The 23,671-nt window shown below is 38.8% G+C and overlaps 1 protein-coding gene across 1 annotated transcript in view; it reads left to right on the top strand.

The window, feature by feature from the left end:
- Positions 1 to 23,671, top strand: part of CDC73 (cell division cycle 73) — a 102,604-nt gene that overhangs the window by 25,962 nt on the left and 52,971 nt on the right. Inside the window, exon 10 of the mRNA XM_021525071.3 lies at positions 4,380 to 4,444. Within this exon, the coding sequence (XP_021380746.1) occupies positions 4,380 to 4,444 (65 nt within the window). The remainder of the gene's footprint in view (positions 1 to 4,379; positions 4,445 to 23,671) is intronic.

The following is a 23,671-nucleotide window of genomic DNA, read 5'->3' as shown; positions in this document are numbered from 1 at the left end:
TGATGGAGAATATCACCAGTCCAAAAAGCTGATACATTAGGAGGCCTATTTTCATTTCCAGCTCTAATTATTTTAAATAAGAAAAGGCACTCAGATTTATGCATGGGGATGCTAGAAAGTGAACTTGTGATAAGCCATGCTGGAAATGTTTATGGCTCTTTTACAAGTCTTTGGGTCATGGAACAGAGAAACTTTGACCATAATACATGCAATGACTGAAGAAGAAAAAAAAAAACCCCGTGGTGATAGGTTGTTCTTTATTCAGTTCTAGTTATTCTGTTTAGTCTCTCAATATGTAGTTTTTAGGCATCTGTTTATGTTGGTGGTTTTAACAGTGCATATATTTCTAAAATTGATTATATTTGGCAAATGGTCACAGGACAGTTTTCCCTGACAAAATTCTTGTTGGGTTTTGCTTGCATTCTTTAGTCCTTAGTGTTAGACCTGTGATTGAAGCATTTCATATGGATTGCTCATTATCTAAAGGAAATGATAGTAGTAATGACATTAAAAATTCCCAGTGTATTGAAGACCCTCATTAAGTTTTTTAATAGTTGTTCTGCATCTAATTCCAAGTTTAAAAACAAGGGTCCAAGGTCTTACCATCACAGTACCTTTATTTATGAGGCTCTTTTTTCCTTAAATACCCTTTTCTTAGTCAATGGTTTATCATTTTAACTCCTTCTATTACCACCAGTGAAGCTGGGATTTTGAAGCTGGAGTTATTAACTATTTCTTGGCCAAGTATTACCATTTAATCTTGCTGCTGGTGCATGATTGAGCAGCACGGGTTGGAGCTGCTTTGGGAGGGAGAAGAGGAGCTTTTGTGCTCTTGGAGGGTGTGGCACAGTGTTTGTGCTGCTGAGTGCTGGGGGCATGGCCCGGGATCCCTGTCTGCTCTGCTCCTCTTCACTATGGCCCCTGCCTCCTCCTGTATCCCGGGTCTGCTTCTGAGCAGCAGTATCAGGGGCAGACCCTGGCCTAGGAGAATAATCTGGAATAATTGCCTCTGCTTTCTAGCCTGGTCCTTGAATATCTGTTACAGCATTAACCTGGCTGACACCCTCAGCAGTTTTTGAAGTGGGAATGAAGCTGGAACTGTGGAGTCCCTGATCTGGAAACACTTGTTTCCTGCTTTGCCCAGGCTGGGCAGAGTGAGTGGAGCCGAGGGTGCTGCTGGATGTGCCCAAGTGTACAAACTACTGAGACCTAAAAAAATGGTGCAGACATGCAAGGGACAGGGCTCATGCTTCTGGCAGTGTTTATTTCTGTAAGAGAAGTGATTGGCTGACAGCTACAATACCACATGGTGTGGGTGAGAGGATTGAATCACTAAAGCTGTGTTCTGACAAACGTGTCACTGCTGTTCCTGCTTCAGCAGGGGTTGCTACCCCCCTCTGGAAGCTGGAGATGCTGAACTCTAATTTGCCACTTGCTGGAGAGTTTGAGGCAGGAAGCTGGAGAGATGATGGGCAGTTTGGGAGGTGGTTTCTTCTACTGGTCCCAGCCTCGTGCAGACAGCAGAGCGTGGGCTGCAGTAACTGTTTGCAGGAATGTGTGTGGGTACCTGCACTGACCATTTAACATGTCTTATATTTGAATTAGTGCAGAAAGCTACTATACCATTATTTGCCAATTATCAGAACTGTTATATTTGCTGAGTAGCTTCTAAATAGTACTGGGGCCTTTGTGTAGCTGCTGGGAACATTCAGGAAACTGGAGGCAGCAAGTGGCTCTTCATCCAAGTTACTTACTTCTGCTAGAAAGAAGGGTCAGGACAAGGCTGGAAGCAGGAAGCTGTTGAGTGCCAGAACTGTGGTTTGTGGTTCCCATTAGGCTCATTAAATGAACCAGGACAGATTTTATGAGAGACTTGAGAAGACTTTTGCAAAAGATGAAACCAGTGGCAGTTGAGCAGAGATTTGTTCCCTGCCAGGTGTCTCTCTCCCCTTTGATTTACTTTGTAACTGTGCTGCTGGTTCTGTGGGCCTTTGTTCCCTTTGCAGTGCTGATGGAGACAGGGAACAAACATGGAGAACTAATTACAAAGTCAGGATTTGTGCTGAGAGGAAAGAAGCCACAGCAGGCCAGGTACAAGAGAGCATGGTGCTGTGCTGGTTTTGCTATGGGGTGTCTGTGTTCTTTGGAAAGAATATCTAACCAAAATAGTTGGAAATGCTCTGTGTCACAGGCATGAGGAACCCATTATAGGTCAGTCTGGAAAAGAAAAGGGTTCTTCTGGTGGTGATGTTCTGAAACTTGCAAACAACTGTCAGACTACATTAGACACCTCTGATTTGTGTCACTCCAAGTCAGCAAAAGCATCCCTTCAACTTGGGGAGTTCTACCAAGTTCTACAAGGCTCCAGGCACCACCTCAAATATTAACCTGCAGCAGTGGCCTATATAGTCACAGAGCAACTTGTTCTCCATGGGAGTGTTTGTGCAGTCACATCTTGACCATCCTCAGCTCAAGTTCAGTGGTGTGACCTCTGAGCTAAGACGCAAGGCACAGTTATAGCTTGCGGTTGAGGGGAAAGGTGGGAATGCCTATCAGTTTATATAGGGAGGCAATAATAATTTATACAGGGAGGCTAGGCTGCTTTCTTTGTTTTTTTTTTTTTTTTTTTTTTTTTTTTTTTTGTTTGGTTGTTTTTTCAGTAGGAAGGACTGGATTCATGTAGGTCTGTGCCTGCGTTTTACTTTCTCAGAGTTTTGTCTGTAGTTCAGAAATGTTAATCTGGCAGGAAGGGAGGGGTGGCCTTGAGAAGTGAAGCTGAAGAAGAGCTGAAACTGAGGTGGCTGTTAAACAAACATGATCAGTGACATTGGGTGTCTTGACTTGGTAGTGGGTGGCAGATCTGGTGGCATAATTGAGGGAGTGAGGGGGGAAAGGTGAAAACCCAAACTCTTCAGTAAGTAGATAGCTGTCTCTGTGGTGAGAGGAGTATAATAAGTTCCAAACTCTGGAGTATCTTTTTATAGGCACTGGAGAGTTCTTAAATCTGGGAAACTTTTTGGCCTTGTTTCCTTTGAGTGCCTGATGATCTTCCTCATCTAAGGAAGAAAGGATGAGCAGCCACAGATGTTTCCCAGATCATGTGAATTGCTTTCAAGGTTGTCTGGGTTTCAGTTTAAGTTAATTAACTCATGATGAGAGCAAGAAGCTCTAACAGTTCTGAAAATTCAATACTTTTCTTGGACTCTTTTTAGATTCGGGTAGGAGCCATGCTTTGGTTCTGCCTTACTTGTTTGTCTATCATGATTTTCTGCTGGTGCACAAAATCAAGGGGGTGTAAGGAATGACAAAAACATACCAGTTTCAAGTAGCTGTTTCTGCACAGTATGTTACTTTTACCCAACTCTAGTTGAAATAGTCCAGAATTGCTTAAATGTAGACAAATGCTTGTTTATCATGGTTTGAGTGGTGATTTTCTTGCCATTTTTGGTAGGAACTGTTTGGGTGGTTGTGTGATGAGATCAGTTTATGCACGAGGGTAGGGAATTTACAAAAGGAAAAAGGTTTTCTTTCCAGTCCTGGTGGCACTATTCAGGAGCTTACTTTGATCTTAAAGCTCTGGGAACAGGGAAGGAGTCTTCAAAAGCAAATAGGCTGCTGACAGCAGGTTTAGTCATTGGGCAGTTGCAGGCTTCCCGCACTTAGCATAAATTCAATCTAATTAAAACTAATTTAAAAAACCCACCCCCAGAACGCCCCTTTTTATAACCTTTAGTCAGGTATTGTGTATTTATGGAGATTCTGTCCTCTGTATCATATGACAATGTTAATCTTCAGCACTCCAGAAGTTAATTTATCAAGCTAAAATGGCCACACTTTTATAGCTGGCATGTAAATTGGTTTCTTAGGTATATTTTTCCATTAATACAGGTTGAATATGTTGCAGTATAACGTATTCTGGGAATATGAATGGGGCTTCTCAGTCTTGCAGTGAGGAGAATTTCTGAGACTGCATGTAAATTGTAACATATTCTCACAAAGATTTAGGTTTATAGCCTTTCTCTGAAGTGCTTCCAATTATTCCATGCAGCAGGAAAAGTACTATTTAGAAGCTATTCAGGTAGCAAATAAAACAGTTCTGATAATTACCAAATAATGGCATAGTAGCTTTTTGTTCCAATTCAAATGTAAGGCATGTTAAATGGTTAGAGAAAGCAAAAATATCAAACTGACCTCTGTCTAAAGAAAGCAGATTTCCTAGTGACTACCCAGGTTTTGTACTGGGAACAGAACCTAAACCACCACCAGCAGCAAGATGTGTTCTGTGACAGAAGAACTTCAGAGAGCTCTCCAGTGCTGTCCATTTAGACAAGATGCTGCTGTCTTTACAGGCTTTACAGAAGGCTTCTTTCTCTTTGCAGAAACAGAAGGCTTCAAGATTGACACCATGGGCACCTACCACGGGATGACTCTGAAGTCTGTGACGGTGAGTGGGAAGTCTTGGCTTAAATATGTTTTATAGACATGATTGTAAACATGTATACAGTGTATGTTCAGAGACAGAGCTTGTCCTCCTGGCCTAGGCTCTCACTTAGGAAGGTCACTTAAACTGAGTAACAATTGGTGAAAGTTCTTGTCTATGAAAAGACAAAATGTGTTTTGTTTGAGCTGCATGTTCTAGGGGTCTGTGTCCCAGGGATTTGTTTGTCTGCAGTAATGAGGTGTGCTGGGAAGGCTTTTTGAGGTGCAGCATTTTTCTGTTATACTTAACATACCCAGGTTTTTGTTGACCTTAGGTGTGTCTGGAAAGGACATAAGTGATAAAACTGTACTCAGAAAACTGAAGTAATAAACCCAGGTTTTGGAGTATTACTCTGTTTCCCACTCTGCATTTAATAAAATTTTTTTTGGTGGTGGAAGAATTAGACATCAGCATTAGTAAGAGCATTAGAAAGAGCTTTCTAACAGTAACACATACATTCTATTGTATGGCTGTACAATGCTGTCAGTGGGAACTGAAGCATTCACAGATGGGAAAGAGACCTTCAAACAGATTCCCATTTCTTTCTTTGGCCAATGTTTGTCTGCTTTTGTGCAAGTGGGTTGAATGCTCTCAAATCCTGTTTTGATCTGATGGTAAGTATGACAGATGCTGGAAAACTGCTGTATGCCCTCAGTAAGGTTTTTGCCAGCTGCATACCTGTGTAAATGTGATGATAGCACTGAACACTCTCCTAAACCCATGCACTACTTCTAGTTTGCACTTCTCATTTTAACATAACATAGGATCTTGAGTAGAAATATCAAACAAAACCTTTGAATGTTTTTCAGATATCTTTCATTCCCAACTCCTTATTGGATAATTAGGATACTGTAAAAGAAAATGGAAGGGTAAATTTAAGGAAAGAATCTACTTAGCAGTAAATAATGTGATTTCTGGATGAATTCAGAGATTGATTGGATGAAGAAAAAAGATAACCTGTTATGTTTGAAGATTTGTTCTTGAACTTTGCATGAATTTTGGGCTGCTTTATGAGGAACCAAAGTGTTGTTATACCAAACCCAGGTTTCTATGAGTTATCGTACCTGCTTCAAGGGGTAGGGATTTGAAATGGGTTAATAAATAGGTTCTGTTTAAATTGCTCTGTGGGGAGGAAAATGAAAGAGGAAAGCAGGATTATAGTGAATCAGAAATGTTGAAATGTTTTAAGCTTATAAGTGTAAAATCTGTACAAGTGAAGGGATGCACAGTAACTCTAAAAAATATATTTTTTTTTTACTATCATAAAAATAAATATGGTTTTTTGTTCTAGGAATCCTACCTCATGTATTGAGCATACTGCCTAGGGTTTTGAGGTTATTAAACTGTCCTTGTTGGTTTCTTCCATTTAGGGAGAAAATAAAATAGCTATTAAATTGCAAGTAAACCTTTTTTTAACATAAACCAGGATTTTTTGAAATAACTGTTTAAGAGTGCATGACTGCACATAAAGCATCATCTGGTGTCATGAGAAATATTAAAACTCCATCTGTTCCTCAGCTTTTGTCTAAGAAAGAACTGCTGAGGGATATTTGGAGCCTTATTTTCCACACTATTAAAAAGGTGCCCTCAATATTTAGCTCATTCATAAATTGCAGTGACATCCTGGCTTTGTGTTTCAGATGGGGGAGAAATAAATCTGTTCAATATGTTCATCTATTTTGTCTAAACTTTGTCATAGTGATGGACCACTCAGTTCTAACCCTTAATATCAGATCGTATTTTTATGGAGAATAGTTAATCTCCTGCTATTTGTGAAGTTTCATATTTTGCTTTTACTCAAGGATTTTTGTGATTAGTTTATATTTTTTTATACTAGACAAAATCAGAGAGGAAATGGGAAAGGCAGTTGCTTCCCCTAGGTGTTTAATGGGAAAGTACATGATACTCATTGGCTAAATCATAGGAATATGGAGGATAGCATTGGAATTCATTCACCTGCCTGATCTCATTACTGTCCTCATAGCATTGGTATAATTCCTGTAGGGACTCATTAAGCATTTCAAAGGAATTAAGAGTTCTAGGTAGTTCTTGGTTAGAGGCTCTCTTCAAACTTCTGACCTCTGAGTTCCAGATGGATGCTCATATTTGAAGGCTTCTTTTTTATGCCATTGCTCTCCTTGACATGATGGCTCCTCAATTTTTTCTGTGCTGTTTGCTTCCATTAAAGTATTTCTGGAGTGTGGTCAGATTCCCTTAAAACTTACAGTTCTTACCTCCAGTATAAAGTGATCCACTGTTTGGAATTCCCCACCTTCTTCTCATAAAAAATTTGTAAAAGTTTTTTTTGTTTTGTGTTATGTTCCCTTCACTTGCATTGTGCCTTGCTGTAATGCTCTGTAATGATTTTTATGAGATGTGCAGAACTTATATTTTGTGTTTGTTCTTGCTGAAATGTGAGCTGTCCTAGATGCTTGTTCTTTTTAACAGCAAAACAAAAACTTCATCTTGACTGCTTTCTTTTCATCAGTGATGTTGGAAACTTTCTTAGCTTTCAGAATTTGTGCCAGAGCAGATGGTGAATGGTGGGCTTTTTCTGAAGTAATGTCAGCTAAAATAACTTGTGCTGCTGGCAGTTCTTCCCTGTAACAGGGTTTTTGCTTGATTGGCACACTATCTCTTAGGAAGGACTGACTTATTTATTGAATTTTTATTGTGAAGGCATGATCTCATTATTCTGGACCTGGAATTGTTTATAGCAAGGCATTTTCCACAGAAAGATTTTTAAAAAATATTTTTTCCTTATTTTAATACCTGTGGCACCTTCTGCCTGGATGCATGATGTTTTGGAAAATTAGTAAGTGAGCTCATGGTGGTAGCTCTTGCTGCTGGTTGGTTCCCCAGCAGTTCAGATAGCAAACTCTTCAGCATGACTTTTCAAAACCTGCATTTCTCCCTGCAGGCTTTGCTTCCAAGCATAACCCCCTGTAGCAGAACATAATCTGTTTTTATCTAGGAAACTTTGGTGTTTGAGGTGGATCGATCTTTAGTAGAGAAGTATGTTTGTATTTCTGTACCACACAGGGTGTGAGGTGATTCTGAGAGAGAATCTTAAGCTGATATTCTGAACATTCTTTGTTACTTGTGTATATTTGACGTGTTTGGGGCTTTAGCCTTCTGCTGTTCTAAAGGGTAATGTTAACTTGGAGGCCAGTGTCATCTGGTGGAAGCCTAGAAGGTGGGTCTCACCTTTTACATACCATGAAATGGAATTTTGGACTATTCATTTCCGTAACTAGGATATATGAAGCATTTAACTGTTAGTGTAGCTCAAAATATAAACATCAGAACAGACCAGTTAGCTGCACCTAGGGCAGGAGAGGAAGAAGTTGCTTGTTCTGTGAGCACCTGATAAAGCTGGCTGTGAACACCTGATAAAGCTGAACTCTTCCAAGCTGAGGGCATGTTTTGTATTGACTGTGTGCACTTGCAAATCATATTTGTTTATCCATTACAGTAATAGTCATGGTGATGCTGATTTTACTCATCTTTGTGCTTTTATCCTTGAGTTCTCATGGCTTTAATATGAAAGAAAGAAATAGCATGAAAGGCTGTGGAGTTTTGTAAGGTGGTTTCCTCTGAGTTCTGAGTGCCCTGGTTTGTCAGGAGCTGTCATTCAGGGAGCTGAAAGCTTGTGTTCAAGTGAACAAGAACTGCATAGCACTGCAATGGACCCTTGTACAAATGTTTTTTTTTTCTTTTTTTCTGGAAAAATCTCCTGTTTTCAATTGGGGTTTTCTTTTAGCATTCAGGGCTGCTGAAGCTTGGGAGCTTCCTTTGCCTCTTGGTTTTTGCTGCTAGTTGATGGAATGTGTCATTGGTCATCTGCACTCGTAAGCAGCCAGAGCTGCTGCTGGCATTTCTTTCCCGTTCAGTGAACAGGAAGGTGCAAGAGCTCCTGTAGGATTGAGCTGATGGCCTTCCCAGAGAGTCTGCAGCTACACCTGGATGATCAGTATAGTTAGTGAGGACTTCACTGGAGGCACTTCACTTATAACAAACTCAAATGCAAATTTCTGCGGTGTATTCAAACGTCGTGAATAAGAAATTGTATGTTAATTTTCAGTGCTTCTCAGGTGAGTGATATTTTTTTTCTCCAAACTGACAAAAGTAACATCCTCTTACCATTGTGTGCTGCCAGACTTTACAGCAATCTCTGGGTAAAAGTGCCCTGAGTACACATATGAGAATATCAATAATTAAAGTAAATGCATTACATTTCAGTTACAACAAATACATTTCATAATCCTAGCAGAAACCAAGTAATTAAAAAGGAGTCCCTATGTAAACCACAGTACAAGCAGGTCTAATTTCAGAAGAATTGGAGACTGGTTCAGCACCAGCATTTTCCAGTCAGTATCAGATTTGGGGGATTAATTAATCAAATGATTTCACTGTTACTGCCCTCAATCTTTTGAGTTGTGTATAGCCTCTGTATGTTTTTTTACCTGAGAGGTTGTTTAACCACCTCTGGTGTATCTTCAAAGGAATTGTGTGTAGTATAAACAAACAGAATTACTAAATTACGGCACTTTACAGACTGAGCCACTGGAGAGGAAGCGGTTAGGGCGGAAACATCATGGTGTGTGCACGTGTTTTGTATAAAAGACTTAAGAAAATTGATATGCTTCTGTGTGAGGAGGTAAATCCACAGGATCCTATAGTTGATTGTGAGGAATTTGTGATTCAGTGCCAAAATTTGAAATGGCGGCTGTTTAGAAGCATATGGTGGAGTTGGATGTTGTCTCTCAGTGTTTAGATAAATAATACTTCAAAAAAAACAAAACAACTTAATACATCTTTAATATTAGAGATGGAAGAGAGATACCAGTTTATCCACATCAGCAGTTTTCAGTGTCATGTCCTAATCTCATTAAAATGTTGGAGACGGTGGGATGGAGGGGAGGAGTCAGCAAAACAAGAGACTCTTTGAAATGTTTGAAACGGGCTCTCAAGTGCTGCATAATTTTTGTGCAGCCTGTGCATAAGGTGGTTATTATTCCCAATTGGAGTGCAACAGCAGCCTGCCTACACTCTCACTCCCCTCTGCGGGCTGAGCAGCATTCTGTGAATTCTCTCTGTGCATCCTATTCAGTTTTTAACCAGCAAGAGGAGTGAGGAAAACTGTAATAATATAAAATCATAAAGTTACGTAGATTTACATGGAGGGCAGATGTTTTTCCATAGATGATAGTTCAGGTAGATACTCGTTTTTGTTGGGTTTGTAAATAATTTTTCACCATAAGTATACTGCTCTGTAACTAATTCGGACATACCCATGAGGTCCTTGGTCCATTAGGGTTAAGGGCCAGGACATGACCATGAACTCAAAAAATCTTTTAGCTGGAGGAATGGATGTTTCTCCAGAACAGTCTGCCAACAACCTTACACTGCTCTGGGACAGCAGACAGGAAGGCTTTGTGTGCCTGTATTACTCTAATGAGAGTGGATAAAATGCAACCCAGTTTCCTAAGAACTATTACTGTATTTTATATTTAAGGCCCACAAAACAATTTCAGTGGTTGGCATTTCATTGCCTAAGTTGTGTTTCAAATATTAAATTGCTTTCCCTTAAAGAGTTTTAGTGTAAATAGTGAAGCTGGTACAACCCAAGAAAAATCACATACAAATGCTGCTTTCAAGAAAATGTGTAAGGTTGAACAATAGTGCACTCGTTTTCTTTGGGACTGTAAATGGTGTACATCTGTGCCAAGATGTATCTGACTGTTGTACTGCATTACACAATAGAACTGCCTGTTTTGTTCCCTGTAATAGGTTTTCTTTTATGTTGGGGCTAAGAACTGCAAATTCAAGTAAAGACAGGGATGTTGTATCATCAGTCATGCCTCAGAAGTAAGGCATTGCTGTGTGGCACAGGGTGCTGCTGAACAAGAGGGAGCAAGGCCTGGGGCAGTGCAGCTTTGCCCCTGGAGGAGCGTGCCTGCAGTCCCTGCTGTGTAAAGCTCACTGGGGCAGTGCTCAGTGTGCTCGTGGCACAGCTGGCAGCTCCTTGAGGGGTTTGAAGGGAGGAGTGCCAGATAGGAAAGCCCAAAGCATTTCTGAGTATACATTCAATTAGAGCTGTAGACATCCAGGAAGCTTCACTTAAAAAGGCCTGAGAGCCTCAGGCATGCTTGGTATGAGCTCTGAGATGACCTAGACCTGTCTTGATCCAAAGCTGTGTGACAGGAGTGTATTTGCCAGCCCTAAAGGTATCCCCTCAGAAACTCATCTGCCATGCACTGTATGCACTAGGACTGGGATCCTTTATAAATGTTTTAGGAGTCACTCTCATTTAGAAACCTAGTCCCAAATAAAACTGCCTAGGACACTTCATTTGTGCTCTTTGGAATGGGTGTCTGCCTTGCGTTCTGTATAGGATTGTGCTTAGATACATTTGTGGTTCTCAGGTCTTTGGGTTTGTGTGTAATCAAAGTTTTATGGGGTGATGCTCAATGCTACCAGCTGAACCTGAGCTACAGATTTTTGTACTTTGTCCTAAGAGTTCTGAACAATCGGACATCATGCACTGCAAAAGCTTATTTTAAACAACTGGGTCAACACCTTTCCCTCTACAAATTATCTCCAAGCATCTAATGAATGTCTGTCTAACAGCTGCATCTTCACCTGACAGTTCTGGGGAAGAACAGCTCTGCTGTTATGTAGGATTGTAATTTATTCACACCTACTGAAGGTGGTGTAAAGGTCTTGCAGAGCCAGTAGAAATGAGCATGTGTCAGATGGGGGATCAAAAAATCACTTTAACATAACTCCTCTCTGGAGGTTATGGGTAGCCATCCTCTTGTCTCAGAATTAATGAAGTTTTGAAGGTTTCTAGCATACTTTGCAATTCACGATACAGGAGCTAAATCAGAATAACAATTGAAGAATTTAACGATCATCTGAATAATTAACGTAACTGATATGAGAACTGAGTCAAGATTACCTTCTCTGGTCAGTTTTTCAGATTATGCCATTGTCATTAGCCCCTGTGACACTTTACTACTTAGTTGTTTGCTTGTAATAGAGTAAGGTAGAATTAATTATTTGTGGAAACAAGTTTTCTGCTTTTTCTACTTGGAGTACTTGCTTATATCTCACTTAGTGTCATAGTCATACCTTCTTCTGAGCTTGGAAAGTAGGATAGCTTGTTACCTTAGCAATATCCATAGGAACTGCCTCAGAGCCCAGTTAATGTACATCTCACTCATGCCATTTACTAATACTTAGTTAAGCTAGAGCACACTCTCCTTTATGATTTGTTTATAATTATTTTTCTACATTCTACATTACTGTTGCCCTCTTTGAACACATTAAAGGACTGTTGTTTCAGTTTGTGTTCTGGTGTTGTTCTTTTAAAGGTCCACTTCCTTTCCTTTTTATTGCAGTTGTGGGTTTATTTTGTCATTTAGTTTAGTTTTTTTTTCCCTTCTATTGAATTCTTTCAATATGTGGCTAGGAGTGTGTGATACCAGAGGGTATCTCTATCTCAGTGTGGCAGATTTTATTCACAGGTACACAGTTATTACAGCAGTGTGGCATGGGCAGGTGTTCTTCAGTGCTTCAGTCAGAATATGAAAGGCAAAGATAGTCTTTTCTGAGTGCATTAAACCTGCACAGCTCAGAATTCAGAAAATAGTTAGAGGCAAATGTTGATGAAATGCTGAGGCAAGAGCCCTGGTTCTTAATCTTTTGGGGGATGGATTGTAAATTGTCATTGGGCACTATTTCCAGGTAATGCAATGTAACCAATCAGAACCAGTTAGAATAGCAAAATATGACATTTTTAAGCTTTTTTGGCAGTTCCTTCTTGCACCATTTAAGAAGGTAATTGATTAAGAGTAACTGTATTTAAGTCTTGAAATTGTGAGATTTTAGTGTTCCATCTAAATCCAGGTGTTAATCTGCCTGTGTCTTCTATGCAGCCACACTGTTGCTGTTGAATCAGCATCCTCACTTTTAGGATGTCTGTAGGCCAAGTCCTGATTTACTCAGGTTTGCTCCTGGTGGTTCTGGATAAGTCTGTTCAGTGCAGGCTTTCTCCTTAGGTAAATGACTGTAAAGGGCATATAATGAACTGTGCATTAATTATGGCTCACTCATCTGGCATTTGGGCAGCAGTGATCATTCCTCCCAGAATGTACCTGTGACTGTGAGCTGCTGGGCTGCCATCTGGAGCTGGATTTGTGCTTGCACTGAGCAATATGCTGGTGCTGACACCACACACATCACTGCTGCTGCAAGGGTGGGTCCTGGCTCTTTACTCATCTCTAACTCAACTGAGCTGAGGGGGTTATGGGGAGATGTGTGTGTATGCACGTGCATGTAGGCAGGCACTGAATGATGCATTAGCCAGTTTAATTCTCATTCACCACTTTTTCTCTTGGCCCTCTTTGTTCCCAAAAGCCTTGTGGGATTTTCTTGAGATTTTTGGGACTTTTCTAAGTAGCATGAACCTCATGCAAATGGGACTTAAAACTTAACATGCAAGAAGGTGATCTGGTAGAAATAAATCTGGTTCCTTACCTTTTTGAATCAATAAATATAAAGCCTGAATGAAAATTTCTTTGAGAGACAAACTTTATTATTGTTTTAAATGTAAAAGCCTAACCTTGCATCTATGCATCTGTAGTACTTAACTATTTTGAATAACGAAGGTTTGTCCAATGTACTTAAAATGTCAAATTTATCTAAGGCAGTTGGTAAATGGAAAAAAAATAATAAATAACTTTGAGAACAACTGTGTTTTTTACAAATACATCCTTTAATTAACTGGCCTATTGTTATAAATGACCCAGACCCCAAATGTGAATGCGTTATAGAAGTTTTATTGAGAACAAAAAAAATGAGCAAAGCAAAAGGGACAGTGCTGGGAGCATGGCAAAATGCCAGAGGCTCATGCACAAAATGGCAGCTTCACCTTTTATCCCCCTGATATTGCATCAGCTTTATGCATGTTTATCTTTGGTTTTACGTAGTCTGACCTCATGTCCCTCTTTTTGGCACTGATGTGGTTTTGTCACTGTGGTTATCAGGGTCCTCACTGGATGAAATTCTACTCCTTTGAGGTTGTGTCTCAAGTTTGGCCAGCAACAGTCTGTCCAATGCACATTGCAACACAAAACCAATTTCACAACTAGGCTATTGTAACAACATTAACCACTTTATAACATAAATTATTATCTTAATATTAACAACATTATAATATCAATTCAGATAATACTCTGTGAAATCAAATCCCTGTAACTTGTTTCTCACACCTATGGAACTGTTAGTTAGACTTTATACAACATGAATATTAACAAGGCATGTTTTTATTTCATCTTATATTTGCACTGCATTTAGCACATTAAGGTTTAGGAAGTCCAACTATTCAGCTGGTTTGCTGCTTTAAGAAACTTAGGATGTATTTTTGGAATTTAAATCTCTTCCTTTCTGTCTCTCCATGAAGATATATGAGTCAGTTTTGTGCATGAGCAAAAGAGATGCTTTTAAAATTCAGTTCAAGTGTGAAGGAAAACTTGGCGTGACTAAGCAAAGTGACGTAGTGATGTGATAAGTTTGCTTGCAGTTAACTGTCAGTCTACTGGCTGTGCATTCATAGTACTTTAAATTTAGACTATTGTTAAAAAATTCTAGGTTCCTTCAAGTGAGGTGGGTGTCTCCTCGTGCCCTCCCTTGGCCTGGAAGGAAGTGCAGCTGCTGAGTTACAAATGGGTGATTTTGGGTGGCTTGGTGCTGCTGTTTTGAGGAGAGACAGAGTAAGCACTGCCTGCCTTCCTCTCTCTGAGAGCAGTAATTCCAAGGCTTAATTTCCCTGGCCAGCAATTTTCATAAAAGTTGACAAAGGCAATAACTTTTCTCCAGATTTTATTGAAATTGGGAAGTAGTTTGGAACCATACTGTGGGAGAAGGGAAGGAGTGTTACTGAAGCAGACTGAGAAGAGCTGTGTTTCCTGAGGTGGGAAAAAAAAAAAACAACTCTGCTTTTGCTTTAGCATAGGAGACTTGAGGGTGCATTATGCAGCACTATCCATCAGCCCTACTTCCCAGTTACCTTTGATGTAAGTCAGGCAAACAGATTTACATAGAACCAAAATAAAAATGGAATACAGTCATCAGTAAAGCAGATAACCTGCCTGATTAGTTGTGTTTTATCATGGTTGCTAGCTAACAAAAGAACTGTGGATGGAGAGGGCTTAATAATGTTTTAAGACAAATATTTTGTAGCTAATAATACATAGACTATATTATACAGAACATATGCAGCTACCTCATCTGGGTCTATGAAAGCCATTCTGTTTTAGGGTGATGATGTGTGCTGTAGCAAATAATGATTTTTATAGTAGCTTTCACATGTATAATTATGTGTGGAAAATAATGTCAAGAAAAAGCTTCCACAAATATCTGAACATGAACAGCAGGTGAAATGCAGATTAAACTAGTAAAATACTTATTAAAATCCTAAATGGATTTTAATGCTGTATTAGAAATTAAAATCTAAAGGGACTCTGAAATGCCTGAATGTTACATCTGATTTTCAAGGGTAGGTTTATAGCTGGCTCCAGTTTCGAAGGTGAAGTTTTAATGAGTAAATCAACTTCCTTGTTCATAGCTGAAATCTTTGGAAAACTGTGTTTACTGGTTTGTTACAGTTCCCTTTCAGAATAATGAAAGTGCCTAATCAGGCAATTTGCTCACCTAAGGCAAGCTAAATATTTAATATGGGTAGCTTGCATATGTGTGGTATAGTCTGCACAACAAAACTACAGATTCAATATGTCTCTTATATTCCTTCCCCTGGCAGGGCTCAGCAAGACTCTTAATGTCCTTTTATTTTCTTCTCTGGAAAGCTGCCTGCACGTGGCTTGTAATGCCAAACACTCTGAATTGTAATCCTTTCAAATATGAATGTGGGTATTAGATAATTTTAAAGAATGACTACCACAACAGTAATCCGTATGCAGGGAACATTTTATAGATGGAAATTTGCAGTGCACAGAAAGTATTTTCAACTATTATTTTATTACTCCTCTATATGGAGCTGAGAAAAATAGAATATAAAAGGTAATAAATACTCAACATCGTCCAGGTTAAGATCCAGAATGGATTAAAGTTAAACACTAGGATAGTGCTACGAATATTAGTATACTAATATTTGTGAAAGTTTTCAGTTATGAATAAAAATCATACCTTTAAGGAAATAATGTAACTTTCTCTGATGCCTCTTCTAAGTGGAATGGAAGTGATTGATTAACCTGACATTTAATCTTTGGCATGCTTCAGGGAGTTTCTGACATATGTTCAGTAAAGTGGTGTTTCTTTAGTGAAGTCATATTTAAACTATGGTAAAATGCATAGAATGTATTGATACTTAATAAATGTAGCATAACTAAAGAGTGTTCATAGCCTATGGTGTTTTTTCCCCCTCCTCCTCTTTCTTTTTCTTTTTTCTCCTTTAAACAAAAGACTGACTTTGGTACAAATGGGCTTGGCCAGTTTCCTCTCCCATCACATTCCCAGAAGGAAGCTAAATTAATTCTGTCCATAAGAAGATTAAAAGCTGATGGGGTGGGCAGATGTTTTATTTTCTCGGGGGAGAAGGAAGTAGTATGAGCTTCTTTGGCAAGGCTGAAGAAAATGGTGGTGGGAGGGAATGTTTTGCTTCTAGTTAAATTGCAGAAAGGCATTTATACCTTTCTGTAATACATTTCATGTGCTCTTTGACATTATCTTGATGGAAAAATAAAGATTTAATCTGGGTTTATGTATTAGTAGTTCATTTACTCAAACACTGATTTCTAGTGAATCTGTTAGGCTTCAGGATAAATTTAGGTGTTACTGTGGATTTTATTTGCTTTTTACTTCTTTGTTTTTCACTTTTAAATGTTTTAAACGCAGAGTTTTTCTGTATTATTTATATCTTGGTTCATTTTACTTAGTTCAGTTGCTTTTCAATTATTTTGCTTAATATTCTAGTGGTTTTTTTTCTGTTGACAAAGCCCTGGGTGCAGTCTGGGTTACTCCTTATGGCCAAGCTTCTGTAGGAGAAACTCATGGTGGACCCTCTGTGCTTTCTAGCAGAATGCACAGAATTCTCTTTCTGAATTAACTGATTCTTAACCCCTGAAGTTTCATCTCTCTGTGGTAGCCTCCAGCCTGGTGCTGACCTGGGAGCTATTAAATAATTAAAAATGACAAATTACTTCCTTTCTCATCTTGAATCCTCCTGGATTCCAGGCTTTTTAAGGGATTTTGTGACAAATGAATAGATTTCTGGAGGTTCCTTTGTGCTCACACAAAATAATAATTAAAAAATAAAAAAGGCTGTGTAAAGCTTTGGGGTGAAAAAAGCCCTCCCTGTGTCAGAAACACGACTGTGGTTCTTCCTGGTAGCCTTGGTGTCTGTCAGTCAGTCCCTTCAGGGACCTTGTGGAACTTCCTCCCAGATTTCTGTTGTAGCTCCTGAGCTCCCAAAAGCAGGATTTGTTTTAATGGGTTAAAATCTTAATGCATATTTAATTTGTAATGAAACACATCAGGAGTTTCAGGGTGGAGCTGTTGCCACCTGAGCATGGCTGGGAGTCATTAGGAAGTTAAGAGTCTTCAATAATGGTCTATGTTTTCCTGTTAAAGCAACTACTTCATAGTTCTGCCATTCACAAATAACCTTTTCTCCTTATTACAATGGATGATGCAATCTAAAATGGCAATATACAAGTATTCCTTAAGGCTATATCTAGATCAAGGCACTCAAGCAAATTAAAGCAAATTACCAAAGTGTTCAACATCAACATTCATAAGTTATAATGCATTAAATTGCCATTGGCTGGTGATGTCTTTAGGAATAAAATTAATTTAGTGAGCTGTATGTAGTTTAATTTCCTTGCTTTACAGTGAGTGAAGGCCAATTTACTTCTGCATTGGAAAAGTCACATGGGAATTCAGTGCATTTAAATTAATATATTTTGACTTCTCACCTTTCCTTGCATCTTGATAAACCTTCAGAACTTTGATTGCCCATTGAGTTTGGGAGCAGCTTCCCCAGACTGTCACACATGATTGCTGCTCCTCTGCTTGCTGGGGTCCCATTTCTTAGTGCTTTGTGTAGCTTACATGGGATTACAGATTTGATCTGCACTAGGGCCACAAATAAAATTCAATTGCTGCTCTTCACTGCAGGCACTAATGGCTGGATTATACAGAGCCATGATAGTATTTATTAACTGACCTGCAGAGCCTGCAAGTTTTCCACAGTGCACAGTTCAGGATCCTCTAGATCTCATGGACATCCAGAAGTCAATTCAGTACCTTTTAATTTTTTCATCATGCACTTGTTCTGTGTGTATATATAGAGAGAATTAAAAATTGTGAAGGTATTTTTAACTTTTGGTTTTATTTTGGTTGGCAAGCACAAGGGTAATTTGTTTTGCTTTCAGTTTTATGTTTGGGGTGTTTACGTTGAGAAAGGAATAGGAAATTAAATTGCTGTGGATGTTTAATAGACTGTTTATTTTTGGGCATAGTCAGTGCTTTCACACTTTACTTCAATTGCCATTACACAAGAAAAAACACTCATTTCCTGTACTTAAACTGATGAATTGAAGCCTACCATTTAAAATTTGTCCAGTTATTTATTTACATAAGCTCTTTAGGGCAGAATATTTTCTCTTTTAAGTGCTTGTCCTGCCTGTGTATTTCCCCTGAAGTATGAGTCTGTGGGTTTGGCATCTTTTATCTCCCTGTTTAATAGAAAGATATGTACTGTGCAATACTTACTCAAGTGTCACAACTTACAAAGTTTGTAATTACTGTCCATTATTCTAAAGGATCTCTATGGGTTTAAAAATATTTTTCATTTAATGCAGTTAGCAGCAGCAGAATAAATGTTGTGGTAATTTCTGCTCCCATTCTCCATGTGTGGAGGATGGTACAGTCCTGGATTACAACATCCCTATAGCTGAATCTGTGTAGGTGAATTTCTGTCTTCTGCTCTTATATTTCTCAGTAAATGGGGATACTTGGGTAATATTTCTGTGACTTGTTGGTTAAATTTTACAAACTGCTTAGGGAGGGAGTTTTGGTAGTAATGGGTCCTAATCAACATTTATTTATATTTAGGTTTTTTTTGAAGCAAGTAATTTTGCTTTGGTCTAATATCATGTCATGTCACTATTAAGTAAAGAGCAGGTCTGCAAGCTATGATCAATTTTCTATAGGACAAAATCTTATTAGTAAGCTTTGAAAACGTTCTATGGAAAATTTGGAAACTGTAGTGGGGTATTTATTAGAAAGAGACAGGTTTGTGTCATTGTCTCTAGGAGTCATTGGTTTTTAGGGAGTTAGTGTTCACTTATTTAGAAGGACAATTTAGAAATTTCTCTGAGAGTGAATGTTTAATGTGATTTTGAGGTGTTTGGGTGAGGAGGGAGATTGTTATGGGGTTTATATAGAAAATGCTTCGTTTTTCATATTGCATCTTGCAAAGACTTGCTTCTAGTGGGTTACAGCATATCTCTGATAACTTAAGAAAACTTATAGCTGTGAAGAGGTAGTTGTAAAAGAGAAATAGGACAATAAGAAAAGAAAGTTTTATTGGCATTTGGATTTTTTTTTTTTTTTTTACTTTCTAAAATCCAGGGGCAAACACATTCTTATCTGTATTGGCCACTGTCAAAAATGAAATGCCAAATGTTTAATTGGCTGTGGTGGGAGGTAGCTTTTTTTTTTTCTATGGCAACACATCTCATTGTCATCATTTTTCATTTCAAGTAACTGACAAAGCCAGTGTGAAATATGTTCAACAAATATGTAAAGCTATTTTTGCCCGAGTCTTAAAGTGTCACCAAAAAAAGAAAAAAGAAAAAAAAGAAATTGTCCAGCACCTTGGGTTACTGAACTGAAGCTGATGAAGAGTGTGAAGGCCCATGTGCACCCAGTGAGGTTCAGCAAATGCACAAGGGGCTGCAGCTGGGCTGGGGCAATCACAGGCTGGGAGAAGGACTGCATGGAAGGATCTGGGCTTCTGGTGGGTGAAAAGCTGGACACGAGGCAGCAGCGTGCACTCACAGCCAGAAGGTGAAGTGAATCCTGGGCTGTGTCCAAAGCAGGGTGGCCGGAGGTCAGGGGGGATTGTTCCCTGGTGAGAGCCCAGCTGCAGTGCTGCATCCAGCTTGGGATGCCCTGCACGGGACAGACACAGGGGCCTGTTGGAGCAGCTCCAGAGGAGGCTGTGACAGTGCTGGGGGGGCTGGAGCTCAGAGCTGGGGCTGTTCCTGCAGAGGAGAGAGAAGGCTCTGGGGACAGCCTGCTGCAGCCTTCCTCAAAGAGGCTTTGTAGAAAATAGGGAGAATGGCTTTTGACAAGGACACATGGTGATAGGACAAGGGAGAAGAGCTTAAATAGGGGAGATGTAGATTTAAATTCGATGCCAGGAGGGAATTCTTTGCTGTGAGGCTGGTGGGGCACTGGAACAAGTTGCCCAGACAAGCTGTGGAAGGTGTCCCTCCTTTCATAGTGTGAGCCTTGGCCAACTGCAATTTATGTTACATTTAAGCTGGATTATAGTTGTGTGTGCTGAAATGGCTGCACTCGGAACTGGAGCAGAGGAACTTGGCTGTGTCCTAGCCAGGGTATGTCAGCATGGACTGCTTGCTGCAATTCCATTGTTGTGGGAAAAAAAACCAACACTAAAGGCTCCTGAGCATCTGTTTGGTCATGAACATCCTATGATTTACCTGCTGTGTGAGTAAATCTGGGTCTGATGAACTCGAGGACTATGTTGGTGCTTCAGGTGCTAATACTTGTAAGTCCAGGAGAATATTGTGATAAGAAATGGGGGAAAAACCTACTCCATTCCATGTAAAATATTTTACAAAAAAAAAAAAAAAAAAATTAATACAAGATCCATAGGTGTTTTTTTTTCCTTACAGAACTGGAAGAGGTAGAACATTAGTACTTGACTAGTTGTCATAAGGAGTCTTACAGGCAAAACCAAAGTAGTGTTTCATAAAGCTCTCAATTTATGGAATGTGTGCAGAAAATGCTACTTAACAAAAGTGTGCTCATGGGTGTAAATTTTTTTTAATGAATAGGGGGATGGGAAGAAATGTCATTGTGTAGTTTATTCTAGTTTTTCCATTCTGCTCTGCTAGCATGAAATTTGGACAATAAATCATTCAAACTGCTTAACTTCTACTAGTAGAAAATATGGAAATGGTGGAAGGGGAAAAAAATGAAAATGTTTCAGGGATCCAGGCAACGCACTTCTTAATGACTAGGACAGCATTATATTTCATTCAGGCTTAGTGCCTCCAAATTATTGTCACAGGGCTGTCATTCCTTTATTAACATTAATGAAAGCTGGATATCTGAAGTTGTTTGCAGCATCCATTTCTCAGCTGAATTTTGGTTAGGAAAAAACCATACCTTTGATGGATGAAAAAACCATACCTTTGATGGATGTAGCAAACAGATTTGCCTGTTTTTTTAAAGGGGGATATTTCACAGCTGGCTAGTAGGAAGTGACTATGGTTTTTAACTCTGAATAAATTTTAATTTTTGTAAAGTAAAATAATTGTTATTATCATTCTTGCCCTATTTTTTTTTACCATTTTGAGAATTCAGGGAAAAGATTAGGTTTTCAAATTAAAGTGGATAACTTCGAAAATAGTTAAATCATAAAAAATTTGATCAAACAGTAAAAGAAAACTGCTGCCTCAGGTTTTAAAAATAATTTCAGATTTGTAAGACAGAATTTTGTTATGCCCTAAATAGAGGTGTTTTGGAAAATACTGTTGAAGATACATCTATATTTAAATAAAGCGATTTCTGGGGGTTTGCTAGATTTTGGTTGTTTTTTGCTTTTTCTCTTTGGTATACCTCACTGTGGGTACAGCATAAGCTTTGTAATTTGCTTTTTGAGCAATAGAGGTGTTAGTTGTTCCCTCAGGTATGTGTGAGTTATCTACCTTTATTTTAGAGTCTTGAGTAACATTAAGAGCAACTCTGAATTGTCTCATTTCTTTACATTTTTGGGGCATAAAAATGTTATCCTTTTCTGCACTAAAAACCAGTCAATAAAATACAATATTTTAGATTAGTTAAAGATGGTACAATGGGAAATTGCTTCTCTTCATTCAGAAGGCTGGATAATTGAGTTGAATTTTTATGGCAGCAAAAATCGATGTCTAGGTGGACTTCAGAAGAATGCCTGTAAAAGGACTGGCATTTGCATTAAGTAGCAGCACTAAATTTTTGACTGAGTCACAGATGGTACTTTCCAGTGTTTCTTTTTTTGTTTTGTCATCTTGTATCAACCTGTATATTAAGGCAAGACAGGTTTAAAATGTGACGTAAATTGATGCTTCTTTTGAAAGTGATGACAGTGACACAAATCCTGATTGAAACCTGCAAGATTGTAGGTTATTCTTATTCTCAAAATAGTTCTTAGGCCTCAGTTTGTTTAAATGCAGAGTATGTTAAATATTTAGGAAAGGCTGGGAGGAAGGTTTTAGTTTCAGTCAGGGCCTTGTCTTGTATTTTATTAACAAAGGATTTCTTGTGGCAGTTGGTTTTTCTCATTATAAACTTTGAGGCTGACTGAGATGTGGAAACACTTAGCCTTTCCAGGAGAAAAGATGTGGTGGGGTTGTGGTTTTTCAAGAGTGTGGAGGGATTTGGTGGTTTTAGGATGGCATGGATGTTTTTAATTTTTAATTTAATATACAACTTTAAAAAGCGTTAACAGCAAAAGAACTGGGAATACTTTACCTTCTGAGGACTTTTTTGTGTTGAAAAGATTTCTGTCTTAGATCCTTGCAAGCATGACTTTTTCTTCTGAAATCTGAATTTTTGTCATCTTGGGAAATTTTTAAAGATTTCACACTGTTTTCAGAATCTTAATCTTTTTTAGATGAATATATTGCAAGACATCATCAAAGCTGGTATCCTTAAAATGTTAGGATGACAAACATGTTTCACACACTTCACTTTTTAATGAGGTAAGGAAAAAGAGACTTCTCCATTATGCCCACACTGAGCATCTGGGGGATCAGAGTGAGTGGTTCACAGAATATTCCTATTAAACAGTTGAAATGTCACTTATTATTAGCTAAAGCTAAATGGGCTAATAGGAGGTGGAGGCGTTGCTGTGATGCCCTTGTCCTCAGAGCTCACTGTGTATTCTCAGTGCACTCTGGCCTCCACGGAGGTAGAACAGCTTGCAGTGTTTTGTTATTTTAAAAAGCATGTAGTGGTTACGTACTGATGAAGATTGTATAAAAACACCAGTTTTTCCCTCCTCTCTTTTCTTGAGCAAAGACATCTTGAAGGTCAGCAACAATTCACTCCACCCTTCAGAAAGTGGATTTTTTCCTCCAGCCTTCCCAGGCTAATGAAAGCCCTTTGAGAAAAATCCCATCAAAGATTTTAGCGATCTTGATTCCTCCACCCTGGACACTGCACAACTTAAACATTCTCATGGAAACCTTTGAGAGTACATAAAGCTGAAAGCCATGAGTAATTGAGTACTCCCTGAGCTGGAGGGACTTTTTTTTTTCTTTTTTTTGAGTGGTAATTCAAGGTTACTCTTGGTTGAGCATTTTGACCAAAAGCACAGTCTTGAGAAAAGTGAAGGGAACAATTTGTACCCTGTGGTTATAGAGCAGTTAGCTCATGAACCAAAATGCATCATTACTATCATTCAGTTAGTGTTATCAGGAAAACTGTCAGATTTAAATGCTTAAGAGAGCTCTTGTAACTGTTGCCATGGTAATATCAGAAAAGCAACGTGGTAATGTTCATCCATATCCCATATTCAGTTAAATTCCTTTGCAGCCTTTTAACTGTGAAAGGAAGGTACCATATTGTACCAGGCTCTGTTTCTTTTGAGCTGGAACAAATAAAGGCTGAATTTAACTCTTTGTGTCCAGATGAAATACAAATCCTAGGCACATATTTTTCTAACACAAGTGATCCAATTTGCTTTGCTTGTGTACTATGTGTAAAGAACTTTGTGTGGAGTTACTGATTTGCTGTTCATGCCATTGTGTCATGACTTGGAATTTGTTTCAGGCTTTAAAAAAACATATGCACTGCAGTCACAAATTAAAAATTTTGTTAGAAGAGTGGATTTACCTCATATATAAATCTTCTCTAAGTGCAGAAGTGTGA

Source organism: Lonchura striata, chromosome 8 (assembly GCF_050655825.1).
Source record: "Lonchura striata isolate lonStrDom1 chromosome 8, ASM5065582v1, whole genome shotgun sequence".
Lineage (NCBI taxonomy): Eukaryota > Metazoa > Chordata > Aves > Passeriformes > Estrildidae > Lonchura > Lonchura striata.
Note: the sequence above shows the minus strand (reverse complement) of the source record. Positions and strands in the feature narration are given on the sequence as shown.